Source organism: Pogona vitticeps, chromosome 1 (genome assembly GCF_051106095.1).
Source record: "Pogona vitticeps strain Pit_001003342236 chromosome 1, PviZW2.1, whole genome shotgun sequence".
Lineage (NCBI taxonomy): Eukaryota > Metazoa > Chordata > Lepidosauria > Squamata > Agamidae > Pogona > Pogona vitticeps.
The window spans coordinates 44105175-44131639 of NC_135783.1; the positions used below are offsets into that span (position 1 = coordinate 44105175).

Below are 26465 nucleotides of genomic sequence, written 5' to 3' on the forward strand. Positions count from 1 at the left end.
AAAGCGAAAATCCAGGAGAGTAGTCAGAGAACAGTCCGAGGTCGAAAGACGAAGAAATGTCCGAGAGAGGGGCAACGCACAAGAGTAGTCGTATAGGAACGCTGTGGTCAAGCCAGGAAAGACATAAACTAGCAAGGAAACAGGAGCTCTAGTTGAGAAGTTCCGTACGCGAAGGCGATAAAATGGAACTGAGGCTTTAGGCGGGCGGAGCTGGCTTTATAGGGGCAACGCCTAATTATTCAAATCTTTCTCCTAAGCTCTAGAATGTTCGGAGAAGTCCGGCGCAGGCGCGAACTTAACCCTTTCCGTGTGCATTCACAGAGTTTACGACGAAGAATTATACTTTACAGGTTCAGCACACAATGGGACACTGGACAAGAAATTTTAAGAACACCGTTCCAATTCACACTGCTTCCATTCTGAAAACAAACTGGATCTGGCAGATTATGAGCTCTGGGCAGCTCTGGTTGAGTGCTAAAATCTAACACATGCAGTGTTCTTCTGCACATGGCGGCTGCCATATGCTACACACAATGGTCACATGACTTCTGCAGCCTGTAAAAAACTGGCAATCAGCCAGCAGTATGCAAGAGAGTAAAAGCTTTACATGCATGAGCTGACTCCTCACTACAATTAGCACCCCAGCTTCTGTTACCCTGGTTGAAATCCTGTTCACACAGCTACACCTCCAATGGCTTCCAAACAATGAAACAAATTACACCTGATATGCTGGACAAGAGGAAAAGTGGTAAAATTCTGAAAAATCACCCGTCGGTGACATCAGATTTATGTGGGCACAGTGGCGCAAACAAAATTTCAGCTTTTGTGCAGGAGGATTTCTGGAGACTGTTAGCAAACGTTGATTGTGATTTGGCTATCGTCACTGGTGTTACATTAAAAGGTAATGGTTATTTTTACTTCAAACTTAGCTAGCATCAATAGGTTTTTAAGGTATAAGATGTTTCAGGAGTGATTTATCACCAGCACCAGCAGCACTTCCATTCTGGCTTTCTATGACTGAACAAGGATTTGAATCCAGGTCTCCTGAGTCCTAGTTGGGTACACTATCTACCGCACTACACTAGCTCTCAAGTTACTCCTGGCCACAGCTAAGTCTACCTTCAGAATTCCTGGAACTTTCTCTGACTCTCTACATCCTTTTCCACATAGCTGTATTCATTCACTGCAGCCACCACAGAGAGAAGAGGTTTTTAAATAGGAAGGACTAATAGCAGAAAACTGTGCCAACTATCTGATAAGTAAGTGCAGTAGGCACTTGTGAGTTTACGTTTCTTTGTGTAAGGATTCCACCCTCCTTCTTATTTATTTATACAACTGTCTCCACTCCACCTTCACTGCAAACAAATGTTGGCATATGTTTTATACAAACACTGTTCCTTTGGTACATCTTACAATGAACTCAGCACACACAGCCTTCCACCTTGAAGTGAACCACTGGAAATGAAGAGATCATTCCCCAAGCACCCTTTTCTTTGAAGAAATTTATTGAACATGTAGGGAAGGATCACCAAGCATCAGATTATATGGGCTGAAGAACAGAGGCCTCACACTGACCGGCTACCAAGTATTTTAAAAGGTGTATGAATGGACCTTTGCACATGCAACCCAATCTTAATTCTAAGAGCAAGCAGGTCTCAAAAAGAAAAGCAGATGCCCAAACCGAGACCAAACAATTGCATTATATTTCCACTTGCATGGCCAAGTCTGGTGAAATCAACTTTGCAAACGTGTCTGTCATTCTATAAATGAAGAAAAACGGACCACAAAGAAACTCCTCAGTGGGATGGCAGAATGTTGGTTTATACTGATTTTTTTTTAAACTTTTTGGAACATGTCTCCTCTACAGCCTTTTGCATTGCAACTACAAAGATGGGTCTTGAACTCTTCTCACTTGTAATTTATGAGCATCCTTGGGATTAATGAATGCAGACTAAACCAAGTCCTGACATCTTTGGCCTTAGAGAAAGTATAGAACCATGGGGATACAGTGAAGATGATGATCAAGAAGCTTGCACTGTGGTCCTTTCCAAAATAGGGGCCAACCTGGCATAGCTATTATGGTGTTAACATATGGACTGAGTAAGACCACATGGCAAAATAAGCTATTTATACCTCCCTACTGGTCTTTGACCGTAATAAAGCTACTACTACTATTTATACTGCCTGGCAGATGCATTCTTGTATTAGTAACAGGCTTCGGAATATTTCTTTTAAAATGTTTTACACTCCCTACACCCCCCTCTGCAATGAATGCACTGAAGAGTTTATTTTGTGAGTGGACTTGCATCATCCTTGGCATAAAGGAGCGACAGGCACTGTGAATCAGAACTCCACATTGAAAAGAATGTTTTCTCTAATAACACGTAAGTGGTGGGTCTCTCCCCCCAACCCCATCCCACACAGTCAACAGTAAGTGAACCATTTGGAAAGGTGACTTCTGAATTAATTGCCATTAATATTTTAGAGCATATTTGCTCAACCTCTTCCAAATTAAACCACCCAACGTGTAATGAATCTTTTGTTGTTGATGTCATTCTCTCAACTCCCCACTGCAGGGTCTTGCAGTAGGAAGAGACTCAAAGTGAGACAGGAATGATCCATGCATCAGAGAACCTTCAGCAGCTTCTTCTGCACATTCCCTATCAGACAATGTGGGACAACCATCATCTTGGGAGTCATGGGGGGGGCACAAATAATGTCTCTGTCTCCCTGAACTTGCAGAAGCCAACAGCTACAGAAACCAGTGAGCAGCACTTGAGAAATACAGTCAGCTCCTCCAAGAAGGCACAGTTAGCCAACTTCAGGATTCAGTATACAGCTGTAACAACAATCTAGCATCACTGAGGAAAAATTCCCCTCTACCTTGACTTGCTTAGAGAGATTTTAACTAATTTGATCTGCCTTTGCCTTCATTGGACCCCGTCTGGCCCGACCCACTCAGAGAAAACACAGTCTGACTGCTTCCTCTTTCTTGGCATATTTCAAGCCCCAATAGAACAGGATGGTCACAAAGTCATATATAGCCACTGCTTGCTAGACAAGGGTTGGGCAACCATGAATCTGGAGATATGGCTGGATTGCAATTGACTCTTCAGCATTGGTTGCGCTACCTACAGTTAGTGAGAGTTGCACTCTCACATTATGCAGAAAGCCACAGTTGCCTACCCCTATGTTAGAAAATCATTGCATTTCTTTTAATGAGTGCTGTCTCGTTATCTGGGGGCTGTTACTTGGACAAAGCCTCATACAGCAGGTGCAACACAGTGGGGCAAGTTAAGTCTAACACTCTCACCATAATAAACTGAGCCTTCTCACCTTCCCCATTTTATCTCCCTTTCTTTCCCTGCATTTGAGCTTCAGTCATGGTTTGCTTAAAGCAATGGTCCCCTGTTTGGAGTCCCAAGGGGTGTTTTACAGTTCCCATACATAGCTGGATCACTGGTCATGCCAGTTGGGGGACATACTCCTATATCTATGAACCCAGAGTTGTGAACCACTGGTTTAAACCACATTTGCCTATTTAATCTGAACTGGAAAACGAGTTTTCAGTATTGGTTCATTAGCTTAGCTGTGACACCAAAGTCAACCACAGTTCAGAAACTGAGATTAAATCTTATTTACCCTATTTAAAAATTAATTGAGAACTGTGGTTTTAACAAAACATTAGTGAAACATGAAAACCAGTATATTAGGGAAGGAAGGACGGGAAGAAGCTCAGGCTCAATGTTTATTCCTGGTTTGATAAACATTTCAGCTGAATCAGGGGCTAAGACTGGATTAAAACCTTCTTGGGTTCAAACATCAACTCAGTCATAAAGTTACTTAGGTAGAACTGAAGAAGCCAGTATGTTTTCAGTCACAAATACACTGTCAGCATTATATATTGAGACAAAACTCTGTTACTGAACTACAGTACATATGATGCAGCCTAATACTTGCAGTAGACATTTTCATAGGGCATTTTTTAAAATCCGTATTCACACAGAAGCAAAATGTTTTGCTTTGGAATAATGTTCCAAAGATTCTTCACTGCAACAAACTTAAGGGTGCAGGTATTTTTTTAAGTGTGTTGGAAGTTGGCATTTTTAACAACACGTTCTTCACCATGAAAATAGATGCCTCCTAAAATCACTTCCTCCACACTTCATAAAGCCTGTCTGTTCATGTCTTCAAATTCCATGGGGTCTCGACTTATGAACTTAATCCGTATTGGAAGGTGGTTCTTAGGTCGAAAAGTTCTTAGGTCGAATCTGCATTTCCCATAGGAATGCATTGAAAACCATTTAATCTGTATCTGCTCTTTTCCGTCCATAGAAACTAATGGGAAGCTGCTATTCCGCCTTCTGCCACTAGAGGGGGATATTTTTTTCTTTTTTTCCCTTAGGTTCAGGAAAGGAGGAGGAAGGCAGGGAACAGTTTGCAAAGCACTTTAGAAATCTTTTTTTTCAACAAAGCCAATTTTAAATCATGTTTTAAAGCATGTTGTGCTGATTTTTTTCAGCACAAAGACACACAGGCAGGCTTTTTAGGTGCTGAGCAAGCCTCCCCAAGCCTCTTCAGAGCCAGCCCATCAGCTGATAGGCGGGGAGAGGAGGGTGCAGGAGGGGGGGAAATCACAAAATGGCTGCCAGGCTCCCTTCTGGGTGTCGGCTTTTAGCTGTTTCCTGCTCTTTTTCCTGCTGTTTGGGGGCTACCAAGGCCTGGTAAGTGACTTTCTTTTATTTATTTTTAAGTTTCTGACCCTTTTTCCCCCTCCAGAAGCCTCTAAGGGGAGGGCGGGGGCACTTTTTTTCCTGCACGTAACTCGAGGGAAGTTCCTATGTCGAGTCCTTATTTTCCCCTATAGGGCGGGTTCGTAAGTTGAATTGTTCGCAAGTAGGGTCGTTCGTAAGTCGAGACCCCACATTGCATGTGTAGGTTGGTTTTTAGATTCATGGTGATGGAACTGGAGATACTAAATTTCTCCAAAAAGAAAGAAAAGCATGTTTTCGGATGCACCTGCAGTTATAAAGAGCAGTAACAACATAAGATAATGCTTGAGATAATCTATAGATGTACCACTGATTAATTTTGTTTTCTATTGCATCATTGTACAATATCCATTTTCCGTCACCTCAATGGTATTAACCATCATCCAGTTCTCTGAGCAGATTCTCCTTGGCCAAGCCAATTGGAGACATGTCTCTCCCTCCTACTAATGCTGCCTCTCCTCTCCTTTTAGCAGCCTGGCCAAGGAGTATCTACATATGTTCAAGAAGATGACAAGATGATGCTCCTGCAATGTGATAAGCTAGGCTGACTGGTGGAAGGGAGTCAGGGACAAGTTATATCAATTTTTATCTTCTAAGTCAGGGGTCCCCAACCTTGGGCCTCCAGATGTTCTTGGACTTCAACTTCCAGAAACCGTGGTCAGCAGAAGTGTTGGTGAAAGCTTCTTGGAGTTGTAGTCCAAGAACATCTGGAGGCCCAAGGTTGGGGACCACTGTCATAAGTGACAGAAAGAAAGGAATTGCCCAAAATACATCTAAGGCAATCTTACATTTTGACATGGGAGTAGTACAGGGATATTGTAAGGGATGCAATTCTCTCAGCTTCTGAACCAGGGGAGCGAGGCACAGCACCACCTGACCTTGTTAGGTCCCACTCCTTGTCTGATAGGATTCCGAGCATAAGAAGCAGGACTATATTTCACATTCTCCTTCTGGCAGGGGGAGGAGGAGTAAGGTATGGGAAAGGCAACAGGGAGAGAACAACAGAGTGAGTTGTGTGGTCCTTTACACAATCCCAATGTAGAAGCGATACCCTTATTTGACCACAAGAAATCAAGAATTCAACACAAGCCTTTGCAAATAAAATTCACTTCCCAAGGACTAGGGCAAAGAAATTACAAATGAATGCTCCAAAATGGTCATGGCAGAGATCTGTCAGGCATGTTGCTTAATGAACCATCTACAGTTGAACTACTTTTAAGCTCCTCTATTTCAACTGCTGAGTGATGCTTTGGGAGGTTTTAAGTTAAAAACCAACAAGAAAAATATCACCAGAGACACTGTCATCATCAAAAATCATATTTGTGGGAGATATTAGCTCTGCAGAAATATATTGTGCTTTTCTGATACTCTGATAACAAATACTCAGGTTGAAAACTCTGTAGGCGGAGGGGAGAGGCAGCAACAAGTTTACAAACTGAGCTGTGCAGACATCAATTCAACCCCTGCAGTGTGCAAACCAGACCTGAATTCAACATAACCCAAGGTTTCACAATGTCTCAGCAACTCCTATACACTGTACTGTCAACCCTTCCAATGTCCATTCCCTGCAGACTAATGTGAATTCCAGGTTCAGGAAGGAAGAAGGAGAGACCCTGGCTGTATCTAACCTAAACTGACAATGGTGCAACCACCTTCAAGTCCCCAACAAGTCCCCAGATTCATGGGGAGGACTTTTCCAATACAGACACCCTTTCCTGTTCTACACAAATCCTTAGCTGGAGCACAACACACACGTGAATTTAGGTAATATGGAAAGCTGTGTCATGTACTTGACCCAACACAAGCTTCTGGACAACAATATAGCAAAAGAGCATCTGCTGGCTCAGCAGAAATCCCATCTTCCTGCATTTCATTTCCTTTTTCTTCACTTCTCCTCCCCTCACTTCCCTTCTCCCACCTCTTCTTTTTCTTTATTTTCTAAAGCCAGAGCCCTTTGAATGAGCCCCTAAGCAGGGAAGATAGGTGTGGGAAAGGTTATTAGGAAATAGCGGCTACTTTTCCCGCCTTCCCCACCCATGCTTCTTTCCTCTTCAGTCGGCCTGTTCTGTTCTTGTTAATGAGTTCAGAAAAGACTCCCAGCGAATCCACACTTTGGCAGCTCAGCCAAAGGACATCAGCAGGCACACACCTCTCGGATCACTTCCTGCTCAAAACAAAAGTTGGCAGGCTCACACGGGAGAGGGCCAGGGAGGGAGAAGAGAATTACTGCGCCCAAAAGTGAGGGCCCCGTGCCAGAAGCAAGCTGCATTTCCAGGGCAGGGCGTTGGTGTCGTCCTCTCACTTCCTCAGCAGCACAGTCGCTTGCCTGCCTCCTATTTACCAAATGACTTTGCTGAGCAAAAGCTCCGGCCGCAGGACGCAGCCTTGGCTAACCTTTAATTCGCTCTAACGATGTTATGTAAAAGCGCCAGAGGTCAAACTAGAGCCCTGCTAATGAGAATTATTGAAAGTGAATTTAGACAGCCAATCTACACGTGGCACTCCTGTTGCAACACAGCATTGCCAGATGATCCATACTATAAGTTAGGTTCAATATGATGTTTGAAATGCATAACACCTCTACCCTCCAGGGCCTCTGAGAACCAGGAGTTGCATTTTTTGAGCAAAATACACGTACAGTATACACAATGTAAAGAGAATCTGAAGGGGTGGCCAGCTAACATAATGAATTTGTCTCTTTCACCACCACTATGAAGTGGTCCCGTCCAGTTTTGTCACCTCATTCTGTGTTACAGAGGCTGTATATTCCAAGCAAATGTGATAAGGCAGGGATACAGAGAATGATAGGGACCTTTTCCTAGTGTTAAGAACTGTATTTGGCTACTTGTTTTTCTTTCACAATGGTTAAGGCAAAGAAGCCAGAGAAGGGACCCCTATAACCAACACTGGTACATTATTTTAAGGCTTAAAATTAAGTTGGGTGATCTGTAGCTGAATAAGATTCTCTGAAGCCAGGAGAAGAGAATCCCATCTGAATGAGGCAACCAAACCAGCAGGTGGATCCCACAGGATCTTTCTTTCCACAAGTGTGTCTATGAGAAAGAAGCAAGTACAGTGGTACCTCGCCTAACGGGCGCCCCGTTTAACGACAAATCCGCATAGCAAGGAAGATTTTGCGATCGCAAAAGTGATTGCATTGCGATGTTTTAGATAGGAAAAAATCACTTTGCGATGATCGGTACCCTGTTTCGCATACCGATCATCACATAGGGATGATTTTCCAACAGCTGATCGGCAGTTCCAAAATGGCCACCGGGTAAAAAAATGGCCGGCCGCTGCGTTTACACCAGGATTCCTCCCTTACCAGGCAGCGAAAATGGCCGCCATATGGAGGATTTTTGCTTAAAGGTGAGTTTTAAGCCCATAGGAACGCATTGAAGGGGTTTCAATGCATTCTATGGGATTTTAAAAACCGCATAGCAATGAAATTGCTTTGCAGCGATTTTTGCTGCATGCATTATCGTCGCTATACGGGGCACCACTGTAATCTGCTCCAACTATATAATTACATTACCCCAGCTTTGTCCTGAACTATGTATGATACAGCCAGTGGTTACCAAACAGCTACAGGTGCTTCCAAAAGGCACTCCATGGAATAAAATACTCAGAGATCCATCTAAGTACCATGGAAATGCCACCCAGATTCAGCCTTGTTTTAGGGTCAGGTTGCAAAGTGTTGCCTGGAAGATAAGGACAGAGGAGCTATTGTCAGGACAATAATTCACACTCCTCAATTACTAAGGTCTGCTTTAGCTAATGAGCCAATGGCTCTCTGCCAGTTATGTACTTTTCACATTGCAATTTGCTCAACAATTAGAGGAAGTCAGCTTATTGTTCAATAGCAAACAAGGGTGATTAATTGATTAAACAGAGATAACACCATACTCTCCCCCCTCCTCCTCCATCAACCAGTCACATGAGGCTTTTATCATGGGAAAGAATCATTTCCAACTAATTAAATACCTAACTCTTCATATGACAGGAGGGCACAAATCCATTAGATTCCAGCTTACTATAAGAATTGTTAAATAAATATGCAGATCCCTAGCTATGCAGCTCATTAGGCAATTACATGAACCAGAGAATATTTTAAGTTTTAATTCTAGATCAAGTTAAGCCTGAACTCTCTCTAGATGCTTAGCTTAAGCAACTCAACTGAGGCTACTATACCTTGGACATATAATGAAAAGAGAACAGTGGTAGGAAAATACAACAATAGTGAGAAAAGGTGAAGGCAGGAAGAAAAAAGAACTAGTGTCAGACAGACTGGCTCAATAAAGGAAGACACAGACTTTAGTTTGCAAGACCTGACAGCACCTTTTGAACAGCATTTATATGTGTGGTTACTTATGTCAGATGTGACTTGACAGCACATAATGACAATATCCAAATATAATACTGCAGGCTACAGTCAGATTTTAATCAACTACAATTCTAAAAACCATACTGCAGGCCCATGGCACCCATGCCAGATTTTAGGTGATTGTTGCTTGTGAGAATGGCAAGACTTCTATATGTAGTCTTTGAGCCACATAGTGGCTATTTCACACATGCTTCATATTAATATCTAGTAAAAAAAATCAATGCATATGTACCATATTTTTTGCTCCATAAGACGCACTCCCCCCCCCAAAAAAAAAGTGTGGAGGAAGTCTGTGTGTCTTATGGAGCAAAGGTGGCGATTTCGCCCCCACTGGCTCTGTGGGGGGGGGAGCCTCCCAAGGGTCCCAGTGAGCCTTTCAGGACCCTTGCGGGGCTCCACCCCCACCCCCCACGGGACCAGTGGGGGCGAAATCACCAGCTTCCAGGACCTTTTCTGAGCCTTTCAAGCCTCACAAAAGATCCTGGAAGCTGGCGATTTCGCCTGCGCTGGCCCCGTGGGGAGATGGGGGGAGCGTTGCAAGGGTCCGAGTGAGCCTTCCAGGACCCTTGTGATGCTTCCCCCAACCCCCACCCCACAGGGCCAGCGCGGGTGAAATCGCCACCTTCTGGGGCTCTTTTGAGGCTTGGGAAGCTTCAGAAGAATCCCAGAAGGTGGCGATTTCACCCCCTGTGACCCCGGGGGGGGCAGGGTGAGTCTCTAAAGGGTCCTGGGACACACCCTAGGACCCTTTGGAGGCTCACCCTGCCTAGGGTTGCCAGATACATGTGAACGAAAAGGAGGACATAGAAAGCCAAAAAGGAGGACAATGGAGGACATACTGGGGGGGATCTGTGCACGGGGTGGGTTGGGGTTGGGGGGCATGTCACTTTTGGAATAATAATAATAATAATAATAATAATAATAATAATAATAATAATAATAATAATAATAATAATAATAATAATAATAATAATAATAATAATTAAATAAATAAATAAATAAATAAATAAATAAATAAATAAATAAATAAATAAATAAATAAATAAATAAATAAATAATGTCCCATCAATTCAGTTCTGACTTACGGCAACCCTTTCCTGGGTTTCCTAGGTTGAGAATATATAGCAGTAGTGTACCATTTACTTCTGAGGGTAGGGTTGCCAGATACATGTGTACGAAAAGGAGGGCATAGGAAGCCAAAAAGGAGGACAAAGGAGGACATACTGTGGGGGATCTGTGCACGGGGTGGGTTGGGGGGCATGTCATTTTTGGACTTAGGTATTGGGGAGAATAGCTCTTTGATCATGGGGCAATACCATAACCATTCAACCTACTCAGTCTTGATAGGTCAAGACTGGGAAGTTACATTTTTTTGGACTACAAAACTCAGAATCCACTGGCCACTGTGTTTTCGTGTTTTAAAAAATGTTTAAAAATAAAAACAAAACAAAACAAATCTACATATAAACTTACTGGGCTCCCAGGACCAATGGAGACAATCTATTCCTTCCTTTAATGGAGATCCATCCCCCTTGTTTTATTTATTGATTTTTTTTATTTTAATAAAAGCATAATAAAGTGAAATAAAGTTTAAAAAGTTGTGTGACAGATTTGAAACACTTTATAAAAACCAGGAAAAAAAAACAGAAGGCGTGGATTTCTCTCAGCTTGAGAAAAGCAAAGGTGGAGAAAATGGATTTGCAGTCAGACAGATTCACACACAAAGCCATTTTCTCCACCCTTTGCAATTTCTCAAGCTGAGAGAAATCCGCTTGTGTATGTGTGTATGTTCCAGCTCCCACAAGCATAGAGGATAACTCTGCATATACTCCTGGACCTGGAAACACACTCTGCACATGCCCCAGGGTTGTGGGGATCAGGGCAGAAGGGGGAATAAAAGTGCCTCCTGTTCCCCGGCTTTAGGAGGAAGGAGGACCGGACTGGCCCCTATTTCCCTGGCTTTGAACCACCACCACCCCAAACCCCAGAACAGCCTCCCCTCCTGCAGGCAAGCCAGTGCACACTCACTTCACTCCTGTCCATTTCCATCCATCCATCTCTCTCGCTCCTTCCTGCCGTATTCAGCTTCAGGCAGAAGCAGCCATCCACAAGCCAGGGATTGATTGCTCGGGGCTGGAACAGCCCTAAACAATCAAGCCACCTTATCTCCCTCCAATCTCTGGAAGAATGGGAGGTTTTACAAGGGCCTCAACCAAGGAAGTAGCAGGGAGAGGTTTGGCTGCAGGGGGTGGGGGAGACGGAGGGGTGGGGTGAGATACAAAAGCCAGACATTTTGGAGTTTTTTAGTCTTGCCTGCCTGACGGAGGACATGCTCCTGAAAAGGAAGGCATGTCCTCCTTTTGCCGGACATCTGGCAACCCTAACCCTGCCCCCCCGCCAGGCCAGAGGGGGCGAAATCGCCACCTTCTGGGACTCTTTTGAGGCTTGGGAAGCTTCAGAAGAGTCCCAGAAGGTGGCGATTTCACCCCCTCTGACCCCCGGGAGGGCAGGGTGAGTCTCTAAAGGGTCCTAGAACACACCCTAGGACCCTTTGGAGGCTCACCCTGCCCCCCCCCGCCGGGCCAGAGGGGGCGAAATCGCCACCTTCTGTGACTCTTTTGAGGCTTGGAAACCTTCAGAAGAGTCCCTGAAGGTGGTGATTTCACCCCCTCTGGCCACACGGGGGGCAGGGTGACCCTCCAAGGGTCCTGGAACACACCCTAGGACCCTTTGGAGGCTCACCCCACCCCACCCCCCACGGGGCCAGAGGGGGCTAGGGTGTGTTCCATAAGATGGACCTCTCCATAAGGCTCACCAAATTTTTAGGAGAAGAAAACAGATTAATTTTTTCTTGTTTTCTTCTCCTAAAAATTTGGTGCGTCTTATGGAGAGGTGCATCTTATGGAGCGAAAAATATGGTAAATTTTCCCTGCAGAGGGTATACAATAAAATTAATAAAGGACGTGGACCAGCAAGTACATAAATCCTCAGATCCAGTTTGACACCTGGCTGTTAATGACTAGATTCTGCTGGGGCTTTATGACTCAGGAAAATCCACTGGCTCCTTTCCAAATAAGATTGTTGTTCCGCAGCTATACTAAAATCCCCTAGCCATGTCAGCAATAGAGGCTCATTGTTTAGCTCCTTTGCTAGCTAACCGTTACATAATGACACAAAGCTGAACTAGTATTAAGGAGATAGCATCAGTACCATTTTTATCCCCAGTCATCTCATCAGTACCATGAAAGAAAAGGCGTACCTTGGCTATAGATACTTCTTGTAATATCATTCATCTCATGATTACTTCCACATGTGCAGGCGACAGATATACCATGCTAAAATCCTTCTTTAAATGAATATAGTCTGTACACATGTACTGAAGGACAGGAAAAGCACATGAAAAAGGACAACACTATCAGATGCTCCCACAAATATATCTATGTGTCAACCCTCTGATCTTCTCAAGGAAACAGCTTCACAAATCTGTTCTGCTGTCTTGAATGTGCATATTCCTTCTGAAGCCAGGTTGAAGGCTTTCTATTTGTTCTGACATTTTAAATTTGTATTTGTTTGGGAGTTAGTGTTCTTGTTGATACAAATAACTGAAATAGCTCCAAGCCTCTCAGCCTAAATACAGTTCTATGTAGTTATTTGTTACACTTATATGTAATCCTTCCTCCAATGAGCTCAAGAGAAATCAGTCATATACACCTGTTTGCGAAACAGCCAGCTAAAAAGGTATAACAGGCTACCCAGTACATTTTATGCCCAAAGTCAAATGGATAAATAAGGATTTGAACCCAGTTTTCCTAAATCCTAGTCCAATACGATAATCCCTACAGTGTACTGGCTTTGCAGTGTAAGTCTTTTCATTATTTTAGTTTGTATTACCATATTTTACTGTATATACGACCCCCCCAATGTATAAAAGCCCCCCCTAATTTTGACCCTTGATGGAGGCAGAGGAGCAGTTAATGGGCAACTGCTCCTCCACCTCCTGCTGTGTCCACTGCCCGCCAGATTATCCCTCCAGTGCTACTGCTCACGTCCAGCTCACGTTGCTGCTTTGTCCCCTGCCCTAAGGAGATTGTGGGAGGAGGTGATCTGGTGGTGGCAGCAGGAAGAGGTGCCCGAGTACACACAAGTGCTTGTTTGGCTCCACTTCTGTCTCCTCCTGTCTCCACCACAGGAGGGGACAAGGCGGCGACATGAGCTGAGCCCGTCAGTCCCACTGGAGGTGGTGATCGGGTGGGCGGAGGAGGCAGCAACAAGAGGCCCAAGCGTGTGTGACTGCTCCTTCGCCTCCATCTCCTTCTGCTGCTGCCTCGGGGCCACCAGAGGGGACAAACTGTGATCTCTGGAAGAGGAAATTAGGCAGCGGCGGTGGCAAGAGGCACGTGTGCGCGATTGCTTCCTTCCATGTATAAAACGACACTTGATTTTCCCCCTAATTATTTTAGGCAGGCAGGGAGGAAGCAAATATGTACTGATATCCACCTCTGCTTAATCTTGACTAAGTTGATATTTTAGGATTTCCATGCCCACAGTATCAAGCTAAGTGGGGGAAAGTGAGAGGTTTGTTTGTTTTTGTTCTTTTCAAAATTTCCACAAAAAAAGGTGAGTAAAAGGTGAAATCTGCCTCTCTTTGGAACAAGGCTTTAACAGGCTTCCAAATTTCTTGTCCAAGTATGACTCAAAAGACCCTCGCAGGTACCCCTCAGTCTTTCAGTTTACTTCCTATTTTAGCCAATAGTCCCCTCTCACATCTTGAAGAGCTATGGCTTTGACTAATAGCTGGGGAAAGAGCTCCTAACAATTCTGAAATGGGCATATGGTAAGGAAGAAGACTTCCCAGGGTTATATGCTCAATAGGCTCACATTTGTTGTGTATTTTTTTATAAATATGGAAAATACCATATTTTTCTGTGTATAAAATGACACTTTTTCCTAAAATCCTTAGAGGAAAAATTGAGGATCATCTTATACATGTAAGGAGCGAAGAGGCGAAGGAGCAGTCATGCTTGGTCACCTCTTGCGGCTGCCCACTGACTGCCACCGCTGCCTCTACATCACCTCCTCCAGCACCACTTGCAGGCTCCCTTCAGGCAGACGACAAGGCGGTGACGTGAGCTGGAGGTGAGCCCCAGCACTGGTGCTGGAGGAGACGATCAGGCAGCAGCAGTCAATTGGCAGCTGTGAGAGGCGGCTGAGCACAATTGCCTCCACCTCTTGCGGTTGCTCATTGACTGCTGTTGCCGCCACCACCAGATCGCCTCTTCCAACGCCACTTGCGAGCTCCCTCTGGGCAGGGGACAAGGCAGCAATGTGAGATGGAGGTGAGCCCCAGCACTGGTGCTGGAGGCAGCGATGGGGGGGCGGCGGCAGTAGCTGGAGGTGGAGGCACAGCCTCACGGCTGCCCATTGACTTCCTCCGCCTCTGGCAAGGGTCAAAATTGGAGGTCATCTTATGCACTGAGGGGGTCTAACATGGAAAAATATGATAGATATTATTATTATTATTACATTGTATTTCTACTTTCATTTTTTGTATTTTATTTGGCATTTTGTGCGGACCTAGTCCAGAATGATGGCTTATGGGTATTCAGATAATAATAACAGAGGCAATAAAAACATTAAAATAATTGGAAGTATTAAAAGGTGAATGAATGGCATATTAAAACAGCAGGGCTGAGAAAGCTATGACTTTCTAGGTGCTGAAGTTTCAAATCTTAACAGCCCCTACTTGCTTCCAGAGGAGCCCCAGTTCTGATACAAAACAAGACTGGGCAACTTCAGCAAACACCATGACTAATTTGCTGAGGGACCTCCAGAAACCTAAAAGCGGGGATGCTCAGAAATCCATTTCAAGTTCTGGAAATAGGTATATTTTGGTATTAAATGATGCAAAGATATTCTGCAGCCTAGTTGAAAGACCAATCACTTCCTATTTACTGTACAACCAGAAGCAGGAACACTCATTTTAAGGCTGGCAATGAAGGGACTGGAGAGTATGGAGAATTTAGGGCTGCAAAAACATCTGGGGGGGGGCACCTGTACCCTTCTCAAGCCACCTTTTGCCCATCACTGCTACAGAAGACTATTGGGAAGAGCGAGTTCTTAACAATTTTTTAAAAGCATTTCCTTTTCACTGCTATGTATTTCCACTACCCTTTCCTCAGAAGAAACATGGATCTTTCCCTTGAATAGTATGAGATGACAAGAGCAAGTCAGCAAAGAATTGAATCTGAACACAGGCTGACTGGTTTCACTGTCATGATGCCCCTGTGATGTATGTGGATTGGGCAGGGTAAAAAGAGTTGGCATGTTCTCATAGATTCTTCAGCCATTAAATGTGACCTTTCAGGATTTACAATGAAAGTGGCATGTCCCTATGCTTCAGGAAGATGGAGCCAAGGAAAATATTCACAAAGAGTATAACATGGTAAAAACTGAAGCCAAAAACATCTAATTAGTAAAGAATGGGCAGAAGCGGAAAATTCTTCATTCTATCTATGAAGGTCTGCCGCCTTATTTTTAAGAAATCCCAGTCTGATATCATATAATTCTGAATCAACCCATTGAGTGAATCTTCATTAATAGGCCTTTGGAGCAAAATTCAATAGAAATATCTGTATGTTCTACTGTTAGATAGTTAATCATGTCAACAGCCACCAACTTAAAGGGGACATTCCACTCAGCCTTTTATAAGAATGGCCTTTTCCAGGGTTCAAATGGCAATTAAAATACCATCAGATGAAGGTCAGGTTATTTGGAAATATTATGTATACAGCCACCCCCATTACCTATTCTCTCCTTTTGATAGGAGATTACTTTTATTGGGACTTTTATTTCATGGTTCATCATTTTACTATCTGATAGATGGAGTTTCTGAGGCATCACAATACGGATTTAATTAACTGGTTAAATTTAAATCCTTCCTCTAAGGAGCTCACAGCATGATCTCAGTTTTTCCTTACATCAGTGTTGATAAGTTAGGCTGAGAGAGAGTGACAGGCTCATCTTCCCCAAATGAGTTTCATGTCTTGAGTGGGGAAACTCTGTCTCCTCAGTCCTAGTACAATGCTATAACATTTTTGGATGACAGCTCCTATAATCCTGTAATCTCTGACATAGGCCATGCTGCCTGAAGCTTGTGGAGGTTACAATCCAAGACATCTGAGCATCAGGTTGCTTAACCAGTGTACTCTGCCAGGGTTTGGGTTGGTTGGTTTCATCTGATTTTAGAGTAAAATCCTATGCACATTTATATGGGCACAAATTTCACTGTGGAAGTCACTTTGAAGTAAACGCACATACGATTATTCTCTGTCATTGCAGCCAACTTTTTCATGACCAGTGCCTCTGAACATTTTTTTTTCAAATAAATCAAATAATTAAAATTGTACCTCCTTCTCTACTGTAGTTTTTGCTGTGATTCTTTCACAAGACCCTTACTAACTCTAAGTAGAAACTGAAGTTGCTGGTAGTGGCTTTGACCCTTGGCACTCTTATACTCTTTAATTGTGTGCTGTTAAGTCAATTCTGACTTATAGTGACTATTTTCAGGGTTTTCTGAATAGAGAGTACTCATAGAATCACAGAATCGTTGTAGGGTTGGAAGGGACCTTGGAGGTCTTCTAGTCCAACCCCCTGCCCAAGGCAGGAGACCTCATACCATCCCAGACCCCATACCATCCCTGACAGATGACTGTCCAGTCTTTTCTTGAAAACCTCCAGCAATGGGGCACCCACTACATTGGGAGGTAACTGGTTCATCGTTCCCTTCTGGGGGGGGGGGCATTCTGGGACTGTGCAACTTGCCCAAGGCCACACAGACTGGCTCTCCTCAGATGCACAGTGGGGAACTGAATTCCTAACCTTTGAATCTGCAGCCAGATGCCTAACTCACTGAGCTATCCAGCCAACTTATAGTCTTATAAGGAGTTCTTTGTTTAGCAAGTACCCAGAAGGAAATCTTCCAGAGACAGACATTGAATTTATTCAGTGTTTCCAAACAGGCCAATGGAAGCGTGTGACACACAAATACACAAAGTATGACAAATTAATGAAATTCTGCACCTTCTATTTTTATCTATTAATGAACAACTTCATTACTTAATACTAATCCAAGCTGAAAGTTGAAGAACACAAATAAATAATAGTGGACTGGAGGATTCTAATAAAGTCTCAAGCATGACGTTATGCTGCACAAGAGGAAGAGGTAGTTGAAAAAGTACATGTTGCCTAATGTCCCACCCAAGGAAGTCAACTGTAAAAAGAAGGACCAGAAAGGGTGAACATTTACTTTCTAGGCCATGATAGGCTTTAGCTATAGTTCCAAAAATGCTGCTTGTGAAGGATCTAGTATGTATATCACACCAATCATCTATTTATTTTTATTACTCCTCTTTAAATTAAAAAAGGAGCCTACAACTGTAAAGAGAAAAGAACCGTAATGCCAGAAACCAGCAGGAGATAACATCTTAATCTCTCTTCATATTAAGCTTTAAAAGTAACTATTCTCTTGTTACCCATCCTCTCCACACAAGGCTCATGTTGCATTTCTGAGTTGATTGCTGGCTCAAAATGCTTGTTGTTTAATAGCTCGAATCTGTGGTAGATTTTTTATGGACTTTTCAGTCCACTCAGGCAGTAAAACGTGCAGTATCAAAAGAGGCAAAAAAAAAAAAAGCAAATTGTTGCCACAATGTATATATTTGAGCAACCCAGGAAAGAAACAAAAGACAGAACTCCACCCAACAATGGTCTGTTACAACATCTTCACTGGTGACCAAAGGGTCTGGGGATTGGGGGTACAACTCTTTCCCCTCCCTCCCTCCCTGGTGGCTGATGTTAAGAGTTCTTCCAGATTCTCCTCTGTTTCCTGTTCAGTCAATAAATCTGTGCAAAGAAAAACATGTGTTCTTACAATAGCCCTTGTTGCCAGCAGGCACTCAACCAGCTTGGCACATGCTGCACAGACCACCAACTGCAGCAGCACTTCATTACAAGCAATATGCACTGTGCCAGATGGGAACAGAAGAACGGCGAGGTTGCCAGGTCAGCCTGGAACGATGGCTTTGGGCCAGGTTCACCACTGATGGGGTGCAAAACTGCCATCCAGCATCCTCTGAAGTACAGGGAAACCTTCGTTCTTTGTTTCATGGAGTCAGGAGAGAGAGAAGACTTCACCATACCACACTGAACACACCCAATCTCTCTTGATTTCTGAAGCAAAACACTGTTGAGCCTGCTTAATACCTGGATGCGAGACTACCAGGGGATTTTATTTATTTATTTAATTTAATTTATATGCCGCCCACTCTATCCAGAGGGATACCACGGATTTGTAGATAGACAGAATAGGAAGAATCCCACTGAAATCCTGGAGAGCTGCTGGTGGTCACAGTTGACCATACTGGGCTATGGAAACCAAAGATCTGATATAGTATAAGACACCGTCTTGTGTCTGAGTACTTAAAGAGCTAGAGACACTGGCCAATTTATACTCAATCTTCAGAGCTTTCTTAGCAATCGCCAGAACTCTTTGTCGTGCAAAGGTAATACTTGTGGTTGACAACACAGAGACACAAACAGACAAGAAGTGATAAAGCAGGCTCGAATGAATATTTTGCCACATTTTATTCAAGAAACTAAGTCAGGCTACTGGGTGAGGTGGTGCTTGAAATTTAACCTCCCGGTCAAAAATGTATTCATCATCATAATAAATTACCTATCAAAAGTTGATTAAACGTGACTAGTGAGATGAGGGGAGTGGGGAAAACATTTAGTCAAGGCCAGAGTTACATAACCCCATGACACAGTGGTTAAAATGCAGTCAAGCCTAAATTTGTAACTTGAGTTCGAACCCAGCAGATTGAGGTAACTGGCTCAAAGTTGACTCAGCCTTCTATCCTTCTGAGGTCAATAAACTAAGTACCAGGTCTCTGGGGAGCAGTGTTGTCTGTATAATGATGTTGTAAGCCACCCAGAGTGTTGTAAACCATCCAATAGCACTATGAGGCGGTATATAAATTGAAGCAATTATAACAATAATAACAACCATCTGTCAACAAATCATATAAGAAGATACATATGATCAGACATCAATCAATGAGTCAGTAGCAAGAAGGTTGAAAAAAAGGGATAGGTAAGCTAAAGAACCAGGTGATCTAAGAAAATATATGTATCAAGGGCCAAAAAACAAACAAGGGAATAAAAACAAACATGAAACAGAGGATGCTAATCTGCAAAGAGGAACACAATCAGCTGAAAAATGTTGGTGCTGTTTAATCTCCATGATAAGATTACTGTAAATAAAAACTTCGGAATGGCCAACAAGATGTCTATGTGCTGCTGTTCTGTTTGCGATAAGTGAAGGAAAATACTCTGTCATGCAGGTAAGGCTAAAGAAATGAGCAGTTACACCGAAGGCATGGGAATCCATCAGAAGGCATGGGAATCTGTGCTGTGACCAAAAACAAATCTTGGAAAAGTTACCCTTGCAAACTATAGCACCCAGAATTCCACTCACTATGGAATTCTGTAAGCTAAAGTGCAGGGAGAAAAATCTTTCAAGTAAATTCAAGGAAACCATCCTTGTTGCTATCTGGGAATCTGATAAAGCAACCCGATTTTTCTAAGCTGCAAAAAAAAGCACAAAATCTTACAGCAGCACGCTTTCCATACAGAACAGCACTTTCAAAACACGTGCCAGAAATTTGGAGAGGATTAAAAAGATAAAATCAACAGAAGGGGAGGGGGAAGAGTTTCAGCTGGCTTAAAACCAACTATAGAAATAACCAAGATGTTCCCAAGAAAGCAGGTAAAACATCCAAGGGTAATGAATATTTACTGGGGTGATTAGTCTGGATTTCGTTACTGTTTCCCTTCCCTTTAAAAAAACAGATAAGAGCAGTGACACACATTTTAATGCTCAGCACAATGATACGCTCATGGTTTTTACAAACACAAATGCAGTCAAATGCATTATTATCTTTTTGACAAAACAGATGGCAAATACCAAAGGCCAAACTGTAACTGTTGGACATTCTTCACTGGGCCCAGCAACATATTTGTCTCACTGTGGGTTCTCCGTCTGCATCTCAAAAGACTCCTCTGTAAATGCAATAACTTTGTAAAGGTGCACCCACACAATATTAGGTTCCAGAGTAGAACTGCTAGTATACAATATTTGCCACTTGTCTTCAAACATTTCTAGGTCATTGATTTACACTGGGCAGTTTAGAGACTGAACCTTTCTAATTCAATTAACATCTCAGCTCAGTCAATCAATACCCATGCAGCCTGCTTTACTGTACTTTGCTATCTACAAAGTAGAAGTCACTGCAATGGGCAAGCCAAGCCCAGGAGGCAAATTCTGTTGCCTACAAGCCTGGCTTCCATTCCCAAATGCCACTGCCCATAAACACTCACAGCTTCTTTCCATTTGGATATTGCTCAGATTACAATAGTTTCCAAGAGACTCTTCACACTTGACTCTTTTCCCTACACAGAAAGCAGCACAGAAAAACCTGAAAACAAGAACTAATAAAAGCATCCCCTGAGAAGTGGGGCTAAAGTGTTTACTATTCCACAAATATACAGATCAGAAAGAATTTCCATACACAGCATGTGGATCTGAATCCTAACAATGTATGACAACAAAACTGACACAGTCAGTCTTCAATTAGACTTGGATTACTACCTATTTCTACTCCATGTCACATTCACATATTTTTTCCACCCACAAGGTTGTTTCACTCCATTTTCACATTAATCCATAAGTTTAAAAATATCATCTGAACTATTTAACTAACATCAGATGTGCTATTTCTTTAAGCACACATATCTGAAATGCACATTTTGATACATTTAAACTAGGAAGAATTGTCCTGCAACATGTGGAAAATCAGGAAAACTAACAGATAGCCAAGTATTAATCCACATATTAACCTGAAATATGTAGATCACGTGTTTTCATACCAGGATTCACAAAGATATATTTCCTGAACTTTCCCAGTTTTAAAAATCCCAGTTTTAAAGTTTCCTCAACTTTCTCTGTGAGTAAAGTTACGATAATCTGAGCTCAATCTAGCCAGAAAGATTCTGTGAGTAAAAATTTTAGAAGAGCTTGGGAAAGCGAAGGTATTCTAATTTCTTCAAGCTCTTGAGTTTTGCCCCTGAAAGGCCCCAAAATATTAAAAAGTGGAGTTTAAGATTTTAACACAGTAATGGAAGATCTCAAAACTAAGTCCAACAACCACTGAGACAGACATGTTTTAGCCACCACAAAGCAAGGGGGGGGAAGAGAACTCACCACAAGCTCAGAGAACCTTGCATTGAGTTCTTCTGCTGGTGGAATTGGCACAGAGAATTCCAAGAACTGCAGGGGGTTATTGTCCTTGAGGTTGATTTCAGGTAGGTCACTTCCCCCAAAGCAGCAAAGAAACCCCAAAGCATGACGATTCCTTTTTCGGGGAGCCATTGTCATTGTGATATTGCTGTTATCTAATTATCATGATCTGAAAAACAAAGTAGGAGAGAGAATATTTAAAATAAGACCAAGAAACCAAACAATATTTGCTGTGAATGATACAATTTAATAAAATAACAACTCTTAAACTATAGGAACTGAGCAATTTTTTTAAAAAAATTGATGTAGCACATAAGTATTCTATTAAAATGGACTGTGTCAAAGAGCTATTAACCTCTTGTTCAGGAAGCTTTTCCTTATATTTGATGGATCGTGTAAAAAAAAGAAGTACTGAGCATCATTTTATATTCCCAGAATCTGTTTTGTTTCTTTTAAGTACAATTTTAATCATCTTGATCAAAGAAATACTGTAACAAAACCCCATTTGTTAGAACCAATACATAACTAAAATGTGGTAATATTGGATACTTGTGAAAATAAATTTCTTTAAAAGACCAGAGAAGTCTTCTTGCAACAAGTTTGCACACTTTCATTTCTAACTATATACAGTACTTTACAAGGGGAATATGCATTTGCAGTGCTGATTTCAATTAACCACAATTTAGCATTGAATGTTTACACTAAAAAAACTGTAGTTAATCAGCTGAAACAAACTACTTCATAACTACATTTTCATGTTGGATTTCATCAAATAATCAGTCACAGTTAAGACTAATCACAGCCTGTCATGTTTCTATTGTAACACTTAATCATGGTTAGTCTAAAACAGAAGTGAAAGCTTCTGAACTTCCAGTTGCATACCAGGAGCAAGGACAAGAGGAGTACTCAAGCCCCAAGCTAACTATAGTTTGTTCCAATGAAGACAAACCATAAATTTTCATTATATCTGAATGAAATCTATGATTTGTACCACTGTCTTTGCTTAACAACCTGATCATGCTGGACAGCTAGGAAAACTCTAAAGACAGTGTGATGAAATGCATTCCAGCACTTCACTTGGACACAGACTTGTATCTCAGTTCAGACATGTATCAACTTTGGATGGGCTCAGTACAAATCACTCATTTAATATTACACTTGTTATATTGCAAATAGCTGGCTAGACAGCTCACTGGTTTAGGCATCTTGTTACAGAGGCAGAAGCTGGGAAATCAGAGAATCATAGAAAAGTGAAGTTGAAAGGGGCCTACAAGGCCATCAAGTCCAATCCCCTGCTCAATGCAGGAATACAATCGAAGCATATCTGCCAGGTGCTTATCCAAGTTTTTCTTGAATACCTCCAGTGTTGGAACAGTCACCAACTCCCGAGGCAACTGGTTCCACTGTCATACTGCTCTAACAGGAAGTATTTTCCTGGCATTCAACCAAAATCTGGCTTCCTTTAACTTGAGCCCATTATTGTGTGTCCTGCACTCTGGGATGATCGAGAACAGATCTTGCCCCTCTTCTGTATGATAGCCTTTCAAATACAGTATTTGAAAAGTGCTATCATATCACCTCTTAGTCTTCTTTTCTCAAGGCTAAACATGCCCAATTCTTTCAGCCTTTCCTCATAAGGCTTGGTTTCCAGCCCCCTGATCATCCTTGTCACCCTCCTCTGAACTTGTTTCAATTTGTTAGTACCCTTCTTGAAGTGTGGCATCCAGAACTGGACACAATACTCAAGATGAGGCCTAAACAGTGCTGCATAGAGTGGGAGTAGCATCTCATGGGATTTGGAAGCTATACTTCTATTAATGCAGCCTAAAACAGCATTTGCCTTTTTTTGTAGCCATATCACATTGTTGGCTCATATTTAGCTTGTGATCCATGACAATTCCAAGATCCTTCTCGCTTGTAGTTTTGCTGAGCCAGGTATACCCCACCTTGTAACTGTGCAATTGGTTTTTTTTCCCCGAGGTGCAGTACTTTGCACTTATCCCTGTTGAATTTCATTCTGTTGCTTTCGGCCCAGTGCTCCATCCTATCAAGCTTCATTTTGAATTTTGGCTCTGTCTTCTGGGGTATTAGCTATTCTGCCCAATTTGGTATCACCTGCAAATTTGACAAGCATTCCCTCATCTAACTCATTAATAAAGATATTGAAGAGCACCAGGCCCTGGACTGAGCCTTGGGGTACCCCACTTGTTACCTCCTCTCAGTTAGATAAGGACCCATTAATCATCATCCTCTGAGTACGATTCTGTAGCCAATTATGTATCCACCTGACACTTGATTTATCCAGCCCACACCTAGTTGGGGAGCAAGAGTGGAAATTCACTTCTCCACTGTGCCTCTTGTGTAGAGATGTAAAATTTCCGCAAATTCTGAAGCCATATATAACAGCTTTGGGGGAAAACTGGGGGGGGGGACCATCCCCAATATTCTGGGTTTTTTTCCAGGCCTTTTCATCTCTGCTCCAGGTAGAACAGTCAACCTGTGTGGCCGTGGGCAAGCTGCACAGTCCCAGGTCACCCTCAGTAAATGGTACACCACTGCTATATATTCTCAACCTAGGAAACCCAGGAAAGGATTGCCATAAGTCAGAACTGAATTGATGGGACATGATTGATTGATGATTGATGATGATGATTATTATTATTATTATTATTGTTATTATTATTGTTATTGTTATTGTTATTATTATTATTATTATTATACTGAAAATAGATAAGCTAACTTTCTTATTGAAAAACATGTGGCTGGGACAAAGAATATAAAGCACAAAAGATATTCAGAGTAAGTTGTAAGATGAGATTTCCATTTTTAACCCCTTCACCCTTTTTTTGATTTTTTAAAGCATGCTGCTGCATTTCCTATCAAGGAGGTAACCAAGTACTGTAGACTTTTTGCAGGCCTCCATACAAGTGCAGTGATTATCTGCACCCATTTAAGAGAGTAGGGGACCAGATGAGTAGCACTGCTTCCACATTAGCATACCGTATAAGAGTATGATGCAATATGTGAATTTTAGGCATATGAAAAACACCAGCTATATTTCTCACTCTTGTTGATTTAGGCAGGCTCAACATGATGAGACACATCAATTATGAATTTTCAAGTACTCCTGCACATGAGAGGCTAGGAATGTTAGAGGAGTAAGCTCTTTTTTATCATTAGATCATGAAATTTGCTGAAAACATATTTGTGTAAAATTTGTGTCCTCTCCTTTTCAAAAGCAAAACACACACAGGGAAAGCACAGGGGAGATGGGTGAGAAATGCAGACAACTTATCCAATCTTCCAATTCTTAAAAGCCTATGAAAGAAACTAGCAACTACCATAGTTTTGTTCATGGTTTTTCCACACTAGCATGAAGTCCAGATTATTCATTCTGCATTATTTGCATAAAAATTCTTCTCCGAAGTCCAAAACTTCTTATTGAGTGCATCAGACTATACTCCAGTCTTTTACAAATTAGTAGAGTTTCTTCTTGTCATGCAAAAGAAAAGGATAAGCAAGAATCTACATCTCTAAGGGAATTGCACCAGTAGCTAAACTTTACAAATGCACTGAAGTGACACTCTCTCATAAAAAGCATACCTCTATTATAGAAAAAGTCATTACATCCTCCTCTTTCTCCAGGTCAAAGAGTAATTCAAGCCAGAGAAGAGGTTCTATTGACTGATTCACTCAATGAGTGCTGGAGAGTAAGTACAGTGGTGTCTCGCTTAACAATTACCTCGTTAAATAATGAAACCGCTTGACGAAGTTTTTGCGATCGCAAAACGATATTTTAATGGTAAAATTCGTTTAACAATGATAGGTTCCCTGCTTCGGGAACCGATTTTTCGCTAAATGACGATTTTGAAACAGCTGATCGGTAGCTCTAAAATGGCCGCCCACAGTGCAAAATGGCTTCCTGCTGTGTTTTCAGGATGGATTCCTTGCTTTACAGGCACTGAAAATGGCCGCCCTATGGAGGATCTTCACTGGACGCTGAGGTATTTAGCCCATTGGAACGCATTGAGCCAGTTTCAATACATTTCAATGGGCTTTTTCGTTTTGCTTGACGAGGATTTCGCTTAACAGCGATTTCAACGGAATGAATTATCCTCGTCAAGCGAGGCACCACTGTACCACTGGCAGGCCCAGTGATCTTCCTATTCTCCTGGTGTTTGCATATTGATATAGCAGTGTCCCAAGCACCGGTGTTTTCTGCTTGTTGTTGTTGTTTAGTCGTTTAGTCGTGTCCGACTCTTGGTGACCCCATGGACCAGAGCATGCCAGGCTCTCCTGTCTTCCACTGCCTCCCAGAGTTTGGTTAAATTCATTTTGGCTGCTTCGATGACACTGTCCAACCATCTCATCCTCTGCCATCCCCTTCTCAAGGTGTTTGCTGCTACCAAATTCCAAACATCAAAGAAGGTGGGGAGGGATATGGGAAAACAGGAAGACCTCCCTTCCTTCAGATCACTACTGCTGAAACAGTCACAACAGCATAAACCAGGTAATGGAGATGGGGTAGATAATGTCCTGGTGGCACAATCAGGGACAAGATAGGCACAAATTAGATTCAGAATTGAGCAAGAAGTGCTCGTTTTCTCTGGGGGGATTTGGGGGGGGGGAATAGTTCACTTCATTTGCTGACCTGGAGTCCAAATTGAACTAGAACTCAGGTATTTTCCTCACACGTCACAAAAAATGAAAGGCAGCTCTAGTCAAATAAGCAACATGTAAACAAACACTCGAAAGACGCAATGCTACATAAATTAATGAAAAGAGCTTTCTTAGTTGCAGCACCTCAGTTGTGGAACACTTCCCTTGAAGAGGCCAGAGTGGTGCCGACACTGGTTTTGTTTCAGTGCCAAGTTAAACATGGCTCTCTGAGTGATAATTTCACAAGCTGGACTGCAGGCCACTTTTTTTTTCACTGAACTGTTTAAAATTGTTT

The 26465-nt window shown here is 42.3% G+C and overlaps 1 protein-coding gene across 4 annotated transcripts in view; it reads right to left on the minus strand.

Moving 5' to 3' along the window:
- Window positions 1-26465, minus strand: part of DAAM2 (dishevelled associated activator of morphogenesis 2) — a 276268-nt gene that overhangs the window by 151434 nt on the left and 98369 nt on the right. For all 4 annotated transcript variants that reach the window (XM_020785056.3, XM_020785053.3, XM_078383030.1 and 1 more), the window contains one exon: window positions 21476-21680. In XM_020785056.3, the coding sequence (XP_020640715.3) occupies window positions 21476-21649 (174 nt within the window). In that variant the 5' untranslated portion in view covers window positions 21650-21680. The remainder of the gene's footprint in view (window positions 1-21475; window positions 21681-26465) is intronic.